This window comes from Diadema setosum, chromosome 4 (assembly GCF_964275005.1).
Source record: "Diadema setosum chromosome 4, eeDiaSeto1, whole genome shotgun sequence".
NCBI lineage: Eukaryota > Metazoa > Echinodermata > Echinoidea > Diadematoida > Diadematidae > Diadema > Diadema setosum.
This window is the reverse complement of record NC_092688.1, coordinates 15,447,306-15,462,101: the sequence shown is the minus strand read 5'-3', so window position 1 is coordinate 15,462,101 and position 14,796 is coordinate 15,447,306. Positions and strand designations below refer to the sequence as shown.

The 14,796-nt window shown below is 38.9% G+C and overlaps 1 protein-coding gene across 1 annotated transcript; it reads left to right on the top strand.

Moving 5' to 3' along the window:
* Positions 1–5,182: 5,182 nt before the first annotated feature.
* On the top strand, positions 5,183–14,345 carry LOC140226934 (TLC domain-containing protein 3A-like). The gene is made up of 5 exons (XM_072307361.1): positions 5,183–5,351; positions 8,260–8,346; positions 9,138–9,339; positions 12,854–12,949; positions 13,403–14,345. Exons 1-5 carry the CDS (start codon positions 5,203–5,205, stop codon positions 13,733–13,735), a joined length of 867 nt encoding a protein of 288 aa, XP_072163462.1. The 5' UTR covers positions 5,183–5,202; the 3' UTR covers positions 13,736–14,345.
* The last annotated feature ends 451 nt before the right edge of the window (positions 14,346–14,796 follow it).

Genomic DNA, 14,796 nt, shown 5'->3' with positions numbered 1-14,796 from the left:
ATCCAGCCCTCTTTAAAACCAATGCAAATTATGGAGTTAAAAATAGATCAACATCACAATTCAATTTCTACAGAAATAGTATTTTATTTGTTCTTGTTATATTTCTTTTGTCTTGAAGTACTTCAAAGCTTAGTCCAGCATCAATATGCATGTCGTATTGTGTATGGTATGTGCACTGTATTACAATGGAAGTGTTAAACACTTACAGTCCAAGAGCAAAATGCTAGCAAAATAAATGACAAAAAAAAAAAAAAAAATGTGTACATATCAATAATGGCGTCCAAGAAGTAAAGACAAAGAGTTGAAGGTGTAAGTCAGCTGCATTGACTGGAAATCTTCAATCGACAATACACGTTTCTGTAACCTGTTGAAGACTAGCCAGAGGTAAGTATCCTTGGGCAAATGTCTAGAAAGTCACTTTTACAGCAAAATCCGCTTGTCCTCTGCAATAAGGTATGCATGCATCATTGGAGCACTGAATAAAATCATAGCATTTATACATGTATTACTATTATATTTATGGTAAATGCACAGAGAGAGAGAAAAAAAAAAGTATCTCTTTGATACCAGTATCAGGTGTTCTCTATAGAAAAATGCATGAGGAACTAGACTAGAGTAGAACAGTATTGTAGTGTGTACAGTTGTGTAGCTTGTCAACCAGCTCTAACCACAGCTTTATAGTATTATTATTGGTATGTGTGGCCAATAGACTCTAGGGTCTATATGGACTAAAAAAAAAAAATGTGATGTGTCTTTGATGGTATCTCTTGACAATAGTCAAGGTGCTAGAAGAAGAGTATGATCAACCAGCTACAATTGTATCTTTTCTGAGCCGTGTCATGCCTACCTGTGCTGTGATGAAGCTATGCTTGCTTCATCAATTGTAACACTTTTAACAGATGTTGGCAATCCAAATTTTCTCACTGAGACTGAGTGAGAGTGAGACTGACATCCCTCGAGAGTGAGAGTTGGCGAGACACAATTCATTCATGATGATATCATTTCTCTATCAAATAAGCCTAGGTCAGGCTAGGAGTATCATACATGTAGGCTAAGTAAAAAAAATAACCGAATCAAGCTGAGCTGAGCTACTCCATCCACCAGCTAGATAGATTATATGATGTAAACTCAATCACTTCTATCTAACTTCACATGCTTAAACTGCCCAGTAAGACTAAGAACACATTTGATAGGCGATGCTGCCACCGCCACCCACAGTACCACAGTACACAGTACACACGAGCTGACGAGCGAGCCGGCGCCGCGCCAGTGCAGAGGGCTAGTATGGTTGGACCTACCACTAATCATCGACCGCCTAATGTTTATTTGCTTGATAAGAATATTTAACACTAAAATTCACGTAAAAAACTTGACCTACGTGATTGAGAAAATCCAGCACTATCAAATGCTGTTGTTCCCTTTTCGATTTGAAGTTTCAGTGCAAATATATCGCCGTCGAACTTGCGTGGCCTCGTTTCAGCTCCCCGCGTATAAGCTCCTTATTGAGATCGACCGCTGTTTCTGCATTGACAATGCACGCAAACTGAGTTGTATTGAACACCGTGTTGTACGAAGCTTTTTAGAAACTTCCATAATTAGACATTAGGACCGAAGCTTTTTAGAAACTCCCATAATTAGACATTAGGACCTACATTACGATTCGGTGAAAATATTCATTCGAAATTTTGTCCTTGATTAAAACCATTAATGAACAGTGAATTTTCGCGTTTTCCCACACCATCCTCATCAACGGTCAAAGCCAATCCATTTTTATGTGCTCTGCGCGCAGTGAAGTGCGTACTAAGCGCTCTGTGCGCCAATGTATACGCGGTCGGTTTCAAAAAGGGTGGTCGATATGTAGAATTCTAGTAGGGCTACCATACTAGTGGTAGCAGAAATGCCCAGCCACAATATCAATACATGGGACTACATCCATACATTCGCACGGTCAAAGGCCCTACGCAAAAAAGATGTTATAGAATAACGTCATAGTATTTATACTAGGATGTCAACGCAATCAATAATCTCAATATCTTCTCAATTATCAAACGATTTACTTTTCATTAATAAACACTCACCGATACATGAATTACAAGCAACCTTAGTTTTATCTGCCACTACAGTGTTCGAGAAGAGATGCAGTATTCGTGTTATCCGCTCATAGCTTGTCGAATAAAAGAGAGAGAGAGAAAAAAAAAACAATAACAAAAACAGGTTTGACCGGTAGCGGTCAAAGTTCACTACTGTGATTCAAGGCTGCAAATTGGCAAGCTGACATTTTCCCCTCAAAATTAATGCTAATAGTATAATACTGGGGTAGGCTAATTACAACATGAACGACCCTATTTATGTCATCACATTGTTGATGGCAGGCACTACATATCACCAGAAAAAGTAAAAACGCATACTACTAAATGAAATGATAGACAATAGGCCTACATGGTATTGAAATCGTTAAACGAATAGATAATATACGTAGAGATACCGGTAGATACACAACTACGGTAATAAGTATAATCAAATAGGAAGACAAACAAAAGAGCAAATAGGCCTACATATGTCTTAGAAGTAAATCAATAAAAAATGAAATAAATTAATGACTTGCCGCGCATAATGAGTAGAAGAATAAAACGCAAAGAACTATTAAATGCGTTATTAATGAATTGAGATATCATAATCCTGAAAAGACTGATACCTCATCTAACCCTGGAAGTCAATGAAATTTTGTTATAATGAAAATACAGACGAATTTACGTAGTAAAATTAACATCGCCCTATGATCGATTGGCAATGTCTTCTGAACCAGGCAATAATTTTGAAAATGATTGATCTTCATCTTCACTTTACAGAGAAACACATTATTTTGTCAAGATGTTAAGGCAAATCATGATCCATGGGAACACAAGCACTGTGACAAGGAATTAAAGTTTCGGCAGTAGATTTATCGACCTATGTCTGCCACGATATCGAATCGAAAATGATATAGGGAAATGAGCCCTTAAATTAACACACTCTCTCTCAGACCTCAAATCGATCTATAGCCCTTTTCATAGACTGGATTGACAATAATTATTCCATCCGAAGGTGTGCATCAGATCATTTAATTTCAGTTCTAAAATAATGTAAAAGTTTCCAGTTCGAACAGATCTCGAGTGACAGATATAGAGGTGACGCACATATAGAAGTGGCATTTAAAAGAGGTGACAGCGGCGATTTTTGTTTTGTGAAGTTTTATTTTGATGTAATTCAATCAAATATTAAAGGAGGCATTGCTTTGCCGAACAATAGTGAATAGTGAACATTCAAATGCAACCCGTGAGAGGTGTCCAAAGTCACCCTATAGGCCTATATAGACCCTCATGGTCCGTTGAAAATATGCATTTTACAGCGCAAGTATATATAGCCTATATAGGCTTACAATATTTTCAAGTTTATTTTCTTGTACCTTTGAAGTCGTCAGGTCATACAGTGATTATTATAAAAACAGTTTTGTTTTCATAAATCTCATGGAAATATAGAAGAATGATTATTCTACAAAACTGGGATGCACATTAAAAAGCATAACCCTGCAAGTTTAGTGCTCAAAGTCATACTTAAATGCCTTTACAAGAGTATAACAACACGAACACGTCGCATCGGAAGTACACGTTCTATTGGTAAAGACAAATAATATTATTTTCATGAAATGTCATGGGAATGATAGACATTGCTCTATATAGATGGTGCAATTAAAGACATCTTTGTGGTAGAAGCAGCCCAAAACTATCCCCTGCATCCTCACCGCATTATAAAACATTAAGTATTCAAACGCGAATGTTGTTCCTATATAGTTAACGAGTACGGAGTGGGCCTGTGCGGACTTAAAAAAAAAATGGTTCCCGGAGAAATTCTTAGTATAAGACCATGTCCTTTGCACAAACAGAATGGCTGCCAAATAATCACTTTTTTTTCTCGATATGGGTATACTTCGTATAAATTCTAGACAGAAACACAAATAATTAACACGGATTTCATCCCATAGTGAGAAAGTGCAGGGGCTTGATAAAAGAAGTTAATAAAAAGGCCTATACATGTATATCCTATATCATCCCACAATTTCATTAACATTCAAATTACTGTAAAAATTGCACATTTTGCCAGTAATTTGCATGTTAATGTTGAGGGAGTATAGGAGTTCAACATCGAGCATGTGGATGCAGTATAGCACAGGAGCATGATCATAGCCTATGTTTTCATTATTTCTGCAGTAATTTGTTTAGGACCAGACTGGTGGTGTTTCATAGTTACAGAACCAATCAGGTACTATAGTACACATAGTCAGAGAATTAGGAAGTGAATAAAACATAATAATGGAACAGAATTGTATGCAAATGAGGATCTGTGACACACAAAAGAGGTTGGAATTGAGATTTTATGAGATCTTACTGTGGTTATCTTTAATCTGCATTGGCTGTGTGAATCAGATTATGAACGATTAAAAACAAACACTAACAAACAAAGGAATAAAACGTAAACTTGGTGGCTGTCAGTAAAAAAAAAATGATTATACACTATTTTCATATATGCATATCAAATTGTAAAAGAGACCTACCATTTTGCCTGTTTTATTTGTATTTATAGTTTGGAAGCTTGATTCTGTTATAAAACTGTTTCAGGAATAACTAAACAATTGAAAATTTTCCAAGTATCGGGCATTTCAGGAGCTAAGCTTTATAATAAATTATGATAGACGTAATGTTTTCACCCACATAAAAAAGCAACAACAACAAAAACCCAAATTTTGACGGATTTTCCATACTGCAGCTGGTCAATCGACATCGTTTTTGTGCTTGGTCTGGCTTCACTCACGGATTCTTCTCTTTACCACCGAACTCGAGTTCGGTGAGCATGCGCGCTAGTGCTGTGCATTCAGTCTATCCATCCTCGCCAACCACATGAACACGGTATGAACAGCTCCTGGGAAGCCCTACTACCTCGAGCTGCTAGCGCGCAAGCAATTAGACACAGTAGTTGTACGCTTCCCGTACATTTATACAGCACGTCTGTGTACGTGTGTTGATCCCGAATGCGCTCACTCACACTACACTGACTGCATGTTATGCAGCTAGCTAGCTAGCTCGGTGTCGTCAATTTCAAGAGAGCTGCGCGCGAGGATCTAGTAAAGGGTTTTGTGCAAGTAGGAGACATAAGACTTACAACATCATGGAGGCTCCAGGCGAAACTCCCTGGTATATAATGCCAAACTTTTTCGCAGGCTGCGTGTTTTGGCCAAGTATGTTTCACCTGACTTGGTACCTCTTTGAAAGATCTGGCAAATTTACAGAAACGCAGTCATGTGGTACGGCAATGCGGTGAGTACAGATCATGTCCATCCATGATGAATAGGAATTAGGATATCGACGAAGTCATTGACATTGTTGTATGTACTTTAACAGTTAGTAGGAAGGCTGCGGCGGATGAAGGATAGGCAAGGCGGACTAACCATAAATACTAACAGTTAGCTAGCTGAATACGTAAATATCAGATAGTCTAGACTCTATACATAGCCCTCTTAACAGGTACTAGCATGTCTGGCTTAATGAATTGTCCAGAATTTTTACTTCCATGAGGTGAAACTTGAAGTCCCTAGATGTTTAGTTTTCCCGTGGCATGACGCCTTATCTGCTTATGAACCGAGTTGAGCCGCCGCCCCCGCTGACCGCTGTGTTGTTTGCACGGCTGAGGTAGACGCTGGGTAGGTGTGATGTGCTGCCCAGCCTCATGCCGACGTACCTAAGCGAGCGGAGCGGAGGAAGATGTGTATTTCTAATAATACATTACTTAGTACTGTTACCCGACCATCGACCAGTCAGCAGGAGGGCGGGTGGGTACGATGGGTGCGGCGGCCCATTGACTTGACTAGGGGTGCGTTTATCAACCCTTTTTCTCGGCAGAAACAGGTTTTCCAAACGGCTTTCAGGGAATTTTTACGAGATGATAAATGCAAAGGTGTTTTGAAAGCCTTTTCGGAAAGCCTTTTTGAAAGCCGCAAATTTGTGCTTTCCGAAACAGGTTTCCAGAAACCTGTTTCTAGAAGCCTTTTGAAGTGAGATAAACGCAAAGCTGTTTTGAAACGGCTTTGTACTGCAATTATGAACCATGCATGCCTTGTTGACCTCTTCTCAGCTCGGGTTGAATTGCGCAATGCAGCTGTGTGCAGTGATAGGCCAGTTACCGTGTTCGCGAAGAGTTGATAAACGGAACTATTTTGGAAGCCGTTTCTAAAGGGCTTTGGAAACGGCTTTTGAAAGCCGTTTAAACAGGGGAAAGATGATAACCGCAGCCCAGAACTTATATTCAACGTTTAAAGGGATGGTAAACCCAAAGAGCAATGTGGATTGAGTGAAAGCAGCAACATTAGTAGAACACATCAGTGAAAGTTTGAGAAAAATCGGACAATCGATGCAAAAGTTATGAATTTTTTAAGTTTTGGTGTTGGAACCGCTGGATGAGGAGACTACGAGAAGATATGACGTATGAGTGGACAACAATAGACCTTATGCATTGACGTCATCACTCGCTTGACAACCTCTCGCGACGCCATCTTAGAGGGCAAGCGAAGTCCTTGACATCGCTGCAGAGGCGTGCAGCTATGTGCTTTTCCTATGCGCGCTAGTGGCGATCGCCTCACTCGCCGCCAGTCCCCACGCTAGTGACAGGTTTTTTTTACCATCAAACAAGTTTGACATGACATGACACATTATGCAGCAATATTTGGGTAATTTTCTCACATTGTGCAATCGAAATACTCACAGTAACTACAGAATTCCTAGGTTATATCGCAGAAATTTGTATCCATAGCGCAACATCGCCGTTCGCTGAATGCATGTCGCCATTTTGAATTTCATTAGCCAATCACATGCGAGGTACGTGTTTTAGTAAAAAACACGTAGAAATCTACCTCGCATGTGATTGGCTAACGGATTCGTAGGTTGATGAGCTGTTACGACCGCTGGTAGTTGCATCTTTTTTCAGGAAAATTGTGCCAAAATGTTGGATATATCATTAACCTGGTGAGTGCAATGCATACATCAAATGTCGATTTTGCTATACAAGCTTGAATTTCCCGATCTAGGGCTGTAGATTACATGCAATAGAAAAGACAGTAAAAGAAACACCGATGTTGTGTGTAAATGCCCATTGCCTCGCGTGTAAAAGCACGCTCTAGCAACGCATCGCTTGCCCTCTGAGGGAGGGCGCCCTTCAGTTAGTAAGACCGTGTGACGTCATATGCATAAGGTCTATACAAAGAAAATGTAAAGGATATTCAACAAAAATTCACTTTTCTAGAATTATGAAAGAGCAGTGGACCAACCGCTTTCAGAAAGCAGGGGGAATAATTGCTACCCTTACCATACATGTATGTCAATATCAAGTTGATGGAATTTGTAATTTTCATGAAAAATTGATTTTTGTAGTATTTTCTTTATGTTTTCTTGATATTGTAGTCCACTCATACGTCATAACCTCTAGTAGTCTCCTCATCCAGCGGTTCCAACACCAAAACTTTAAAAATTCATAACTTTTGCATCGATTGTCCGATTTTCTTCAAACTTTCACTGATGTGTTCTACTAATGTTGCTGCTTTCACTCGATCCACATTGTTCTTGGGGTTTATCTTCCCTTTAATGTTACTCTCGCATGAACAAAAAATACCATCGACACATTTGTAGCACAAGCCTCGGCCCAGGAGTAGTTGCTTAGCACTCATATTTCATTATTTTTGATATTATTACTAATAAACTATTTTTAATGGAATTGCCACTAATGCCAGTTTATTGATTATTTATTTGTTCACTTATTTGGATGTTGATTATTTCTATGCAACTCACCCTCTTAAGATTTCGCATTTAACGTACTGACATACATGTACAGAACTTCACATTTTCTTACATTTGGATAAGTTACTTACATACATAACTTCGCATAACTTACTGTCATTGTAAACCTCCCTGAAAGTGACAGAATAATCAGCAAGTTGATTATTGGTTACTCTTGGGAGATCTCATGGAAAAAGAAGAAGACCCCACAAGTAATAAAGACTTGTAGAGGCTAATGTTTGTTTGTTTGTTTTTAATGATAGATTTCTCTCCTGTGAAATGCCCTCTTACTACTCCTACTAATTTGGCCTGTGATGATGATGATGATGTGGATGATTAAATGTACATGTAGTACACTGCTGTATAAATGCCTGTTCTAACAATCATTCTTTTCCCACAGGCTCGTGTCCGTCATCCATGCTGTGATGGCTTCGATGGTAGGAACCATCTCGGTAGCCAACACCTACAAGGACATCATTTATGATGAGTGAGTAATGTCCCATCAGGGCATGTACAGTCACTGATCATGTAGGCAAGGCCCCAGAAATGCTGCTCAGTGTACATAATGATAATTATGAAATAGCTACGGACACTTATGAGATCTGATTGTCAGTAAATCATCCAATATTAAGATTCCTTATTCCTCAGGGTGTAATGTTTGGTTGTTGAATATTTCCTTTTAGCTTGTGTAGTCAGGGAGGTGAGATGAAACTCACCTCCCTGTCGTAATGTTGACCACTTTGATAGTTCCTGTACAATGTACTTGAAATATGGTTATTCTGCTGAAGATGTATCTGTGACATGATGGCTCTGTGCATATAATGTACAGTACAAACTTACATTGTATTTCTAAAGGCAGAGTGAACCAAGCCCTTCAGAAAGATTTAAAAAAAAGATTCAAGTCCATGCATTTCTGTAGTGGAAGGTGTGAGAAAAGCTGTCACAGGTTCAAGATAGCAGTTGGAAGTTCTTGTATGATTTTTGAATTGATGACATACTGTTAATAAACTCTTCTAGCATTTCAATAACCTCTTCACCGAGCTGCTGTCCAGTTCATACTCTAAAACGTTTCTACTAAAAGTTGTTTACATGAAAGTCCAGAAATATTTAACAGGAACCAATAATGTGTGGATTATTTTTATTGTCATCACAGTAAAATCAAATGTTTTATTCCTTTTTATGTCTTAATTTTTCAGACAGCATGATATTATGATAAAGTACCTGCCAATAATGTGATGTTTTATTGAGTCCTCTTTGAATGATATCTTTCCCAACTAGTCACTGGCTGCTGAATTTCTTCGCTGCATTCGCTTACTCGTACATGCCTTACGACACCTACGCCATGTTCCATGTGCACATCCGGGAGAAGAATCTGAAAGAGGCCCCATTCTCCAAGCAGCTCACTGCATTTCTGAAAGGGTTGAAGCTCGAAGTGTTCCATCACGCCATCTCAACATTCCTTGGGTACCCCATTATACTGGTAGGAAAGAGGGCAGAAAACTCCCATTTTCCCTTCATTTCACTGTCTTCTAAGCTCCAGAAAGTTTTTGTAGTTGAGCTGGGAGACCACATTTTTAGAGTGTCTGTAAATCTAAACGACATTATCAATCTTCATGATTTATACATCGATAAAAAGCTGAAGAGTTGTACTTTGATGAAATTCGACCGCTTTAAAGGTTATGACATATAAAATATACTGAACAAGGAAATTATAAAACACAAAATTTGCATATTTTTCATTTTTCTTAAGGGGTACACTAGACCAACGAAATTAAGATGGACCAAAATGGAAGAGGTATAAAATGAAAGAGGAAATATCATTCTATGAAAACATAATGACTTTATGTGGACTGATCCTATGAACAGGTCAGGTTGGTGAATAACTCATTGCGTTGTACAGTTAATTTTTGACGAGATTTCAGTTTGCCGCGAATACGCGTTTCTGATTGGTTAATTCCCTCTGAGTGGAGAGTTGAACGAACCTCGCGGAATGACAGTAAACGTGTACTCTACATAACAGTAATACACTGTGCGTAGATGACAGTGTAGGACCCTATGGTGTGTGTGTGTGCGCGTGCCCAATGTACAGTATGTATACGCGCTCAGGTTCAGGCAACTGCAGCTAAGATCTCGATCCACGTAAACAACAAGAACAACACTCCACTCTGATCGACAGCTCAACTTTGGCTTGAACTTTGTTTGCACAACTAGATAAAGTAGCGTGCATTAATAAGTAGCATACAAATCAATAATAAAAGATCTAGCACTAAGTTTGCGCACATGAGTTCTTTGGGGCTCTCTATTTGGTATTAGAATAATTATTCCTTATTAATCCGCTGTATACATCACTGAGTAATGTATCCAATGATACCCTGGGAGCGCATGACATTCATGTATCTCAAATTGCCACACTATGATTTTTACTCGACGAGACTTTCAATTTTTATTGTTTTCTAAGCGAGGGACCAATTCAGTTCTTACTGTGCTATTATAACAAGAATATCTAAAACGTCGACTATCATTCATGTGGTGATTCAACCTATGAACGGGTCGGGTTGGCAATAAATAGAAAGCCTTGTTCTAATTTGTCTCAGGGTTGTTTGGAAAATATCGATATAATGCAGAGATATGAATAATGGTATCATAAGCTCATTTTATATAATGTAAGCATTAAAAGGTGTCATTTATTTCAAATATTCACAAACCATGTCAATTAATCACCGATAGTAGATCTTCATGTCATCAATAAGTGAATCTCGTAGACCATGCACTTTGTCTCTGAATTATATCGCAAAATCTCGGATGCTGAGAAGGACATGCGCAAAAACCTGCGCGTACGATAAATTTTTTATTTGAGCTCATTAACAGCAGCGTTGCGGTCTGACTGCATGGTGAGAAAGCAAGTGTGCAAAGTCTGTTCTTTACGCCTGATGCATGAAATGGGTGTTAATTGTGACCCGCGACAACGGTTTCATGCAAAAGTCACAAGAGCAAATTCCGTCCTAGGCGGAATACAAAGATTTTGACCATTATTTTTGTCAATTTTGTTTTTATGCAGAAATCGAATCTTTGATACGTTTTCTACATCTACACTAAATTTCATATCAGATGACTAACTTTTTTCTATCGAAAATGGGATTTTAAACACCCTACACATTTTGTACGTTGGATCGCACAGGTCAGTTTCGATCTTCTTTCAAACGCCGCGCCAATGTGCCCAGTGTTGCTACGGCGCAGGGTCTTGCATGCGATTGGCTGGTGCGTCACACACATGTACATGGTTCGGCTTTCGGAGACACGTCTCGAGCGTTTCGGAAATGTTTTGTCCACGCATGCATACATTATGCTCCTATTGTTCTTGCTACAATAGATACGCTCGCGTTGTCGCGTATGCTCTTTGTTTGGCTTTCTATCCGAGCTTCTTTACTGCAATGTTCGATAACAGAAGTGAAACAAAAGTGAACGTCAGCGCTAACTTCCCAACGTGTAAACAGATTCATGGGGAACATGGTTTGATCACATCAGAGTCGCAAATGCACCACACGAATAGTGCAACACGCGATCGGAAACCCATCCGTCAATTGCTGCAATGTGATATAATTGTGCGAAAAAAAAAACTTACAATATTCTCGAAACTGTCTACTCATAGTAAATATTATGACACCAGGTTGACTCAAAGGACAGTAGATGAGAGGAAGGAGAGGTCATAAATGACCAGTATTCAAATACAACATGTCAAGATTGCACCAAACTAACAAATTGTGTTTGTTTGTTTATTTTTTATAATAAACACCATCGCACAATGCAACACATATATGGCTTGAAAAACAAAACTAAACAACAGGAAGCATGACCCTCACCAGCTCTAGCAATTTTTCTGCTTTCGAAATGTCCCTAATGATTTAAAGACAAATCAACCACAATTAAAACGCGATTTGTAAAGACGTGGATACGGATTCGCCACCCGCTGCTGTTACGTGTAAACAAGGGCATAGCATGATGATGCCATTGGGTAATGTGTGCATCATACACACGTACAACTGTCCATTAGGCTTCAGTGCATGCAATTATCGTATCCGCCATCTTGAAAGACATACTGGTAAACAAACCCGAGCGAAACGCATTGTTTATGTTGGCTCCAAACGCCGAGTTCCGAGGAAGGTGCCCAGGAAATTTGACTCTTTCAGAGAGCCAATCAGAAGGCGCTGTGGTTGCTAGAGGTGGAGCTTAATCTCGATTGGCACCATCGTACGGATGGGTGATTCTCGCCTCGCATTGCCTTTGAGAAAGAGGTGAATCTTCAAAGCCTGTTTTCTCGCAATTTTGTCAGGCTAACAACTTAAAAAGTGCATTGTATTTTGCTTTATATGCCCACTTGCGGCGCCGGAGAATACAAGTGTTTTATATCAATGCAAAGCTTAGGAAATGGGCAATGTGATTCAATGAAAAAGTGAATTTTCAAAATTCCCGACTTTTGCCTGAAACCGTTGTCGCAGGTCACAATTGTTTTGCCTAAACTTGATAAGGGCTAACAAAACGAAGTCAGGTTGAAATTCAGTGATTCAATCAGAATTTTTTGTTTTGTTTTGTTTTGTTTTCATCTCTGCATGTCCTAATGCTATGATATCCCTCCAAAACTAGTGCATGTGCAATATTATTTTATTGAAAGGAAGGGTACCTAAAAAGAGTCTCCAAAATGCAGGTAATTCATGATATCTAAAGTCATTTCATTTCATTATTATATGATCGATCTTTTTGAACAAGAAAACACATTGACATAATTTATGGTGTAAATGTGGATTAGATATTACCATAATAAAGGGTGAAACACGTCAGTGAATCATTGTTTGTCCAGAAGCATCTCTGTGTGTTTAAATATGTTACGAAATCATAGACAACAAACTGTGCTAGAATTCAAAATGTTCTGCAACTTTGATCCTATTATTTTGCAAATTATTCATTCTTGTCATTTGTTTGCCTTGAATACTTTGCAGCGTTATCGACACAACAAAGGAACTTTCATCGTGGGCTGTGTCTACATCACCGAATACAGTACTCCTTTTGTTAACTTCAGAAAGATCCTCATTAGGGTAAGCTTAAAAAAGAACATGTTCTCATGTGCCAACTACATCACTTTGAAGTTAGATTCCACACCATGCTGAAGGCGGCATCAGTGAGTAGAAAAAAAATAGACAAATTGAGCGATAAGTTTCATCAAATCAAGACCTAAATCTTGAGAGTTGTAGGAAGGTATTGTGCATGCATCAAATAGGAACACTGATGAGTCATGACTGAACTTTCGTGGGGATAGTCACAAAAGTTCAGTTTTACTTGTAATCAGAGCTCAATGTGAGTGCATGACTCCTTTGAAGAAAACAACTATCTCTTAGTTCTGAAATTGTTATTGTCATTTTCCATGCAAGAGCAAGATATGTCACATATCCCATGTGGATATATTATGATAGATACATGCAGTAGATGCTGTTTCTACAACAGATTTGGAATATACTTTACCTTTTTCCCTTTCTATTGGCTGTTTGCAGAATGGGTACGGCAGCTCTCTGGCTTTTGTCATCAACAATATCATCGTCCTCATCACCTTTTTTGTTGTGCGCGTTGCCCTCTGGCCGACCATGTACGTCGTTTATGCCATCAACAAGGAGCTGACATTCAAACAGGTGGTAACTAGCATGCCCAGAGGCTGTCACATCGCCATGGTGATTGTTATGATTCTCCAAACATCGTGGTTTGTGCTCTTTGCCCGGGGCTTCTTCAAAACTTTGGTCAGCCCGAAGAAGAAGTTGAAGAAAGAAGAGCCGATGGCAGCGGGAGAAGCCAATGGGTACGTGGATGTCAATGGTAAGAAGGTTGACTAGTTGAGGTGCAGCTGAAGAGATCTAGGGGTTTCTAATTTATTCTTCCACTGCGGGGGACAAGCAATATTGACAGTTCATGCAGGAAGATTTGTCTGTAAAAATTGGTTGCTATTTTTCTAAAATCATGTGCGGTCCAAATGATACAGAGTTTAGTATGGTACTCAGAATTATACAGGACTGATTGTGCCTCTGATGAGTCCCATGAATTGCCAGATCAGGGATTATATGATGAAGCAAACTGGTTCGTAGATGTGGTGTGATTATTAATGTACATCAATCGTGGAAATGAATATGTTGTGCACATTGACTGTCTACAATATATTTCATGTGAGTATGAATTAGTGTAGTTGCACTGCCTTGTGCTATTTTTATATGCTACCTTCTATATTGGACACAGGGGCTATGCTCCGTCTTACCCTTCTTCTTTTTTTTTTCTTTTTTTTTATGAGAATGAATTGGGGATACTTGTGTGGGGAATGTTTACCTTTTGTGGAATATGTAACCTGATATTGGCCAAGCTCTGACGGAAGCATGTGTCTAGCGCCATGTGAAAATATTTTACATTGAAACATTTACAGGTGTTGGTTTCATCATCATTAATAAACCTTGCTTTATTCTGCCCTACTTTGGCAAAAGGAAGCAAGTGACAAAAGTGACATTTCTTGTAAAAGAGCAAAATGTGTCTGTCATTTACACTGACGTCAATATGACTATCACGATGTCTTATCTAACATATCTCTTAGTAGGATGAGTGTCTCTGCATGAAATTTGGCCTGGAAGAAGAGCTCCTTATGTGAATTATGAAAACATCAATAACTCAAATTCAGATGGTATGTCACTTGCTTCCTTTTGCCAAAGTAGGGCGGTATTGTTTGATCCCGCTTCATGCCCATGAATTGTCCAAAATGTGGATATGATTGGCAAATTACATCTCAGTGTGATCAGAGAAGTGGTGGCTTTCCTTCAAGCAAAGCAAGAAAGCTTGTTCTATGTTGCAATTACAATGTATATTTCGATAGGAATAATGGGAAGAAATATGCTTGCAGGACATGTAGTTGTTT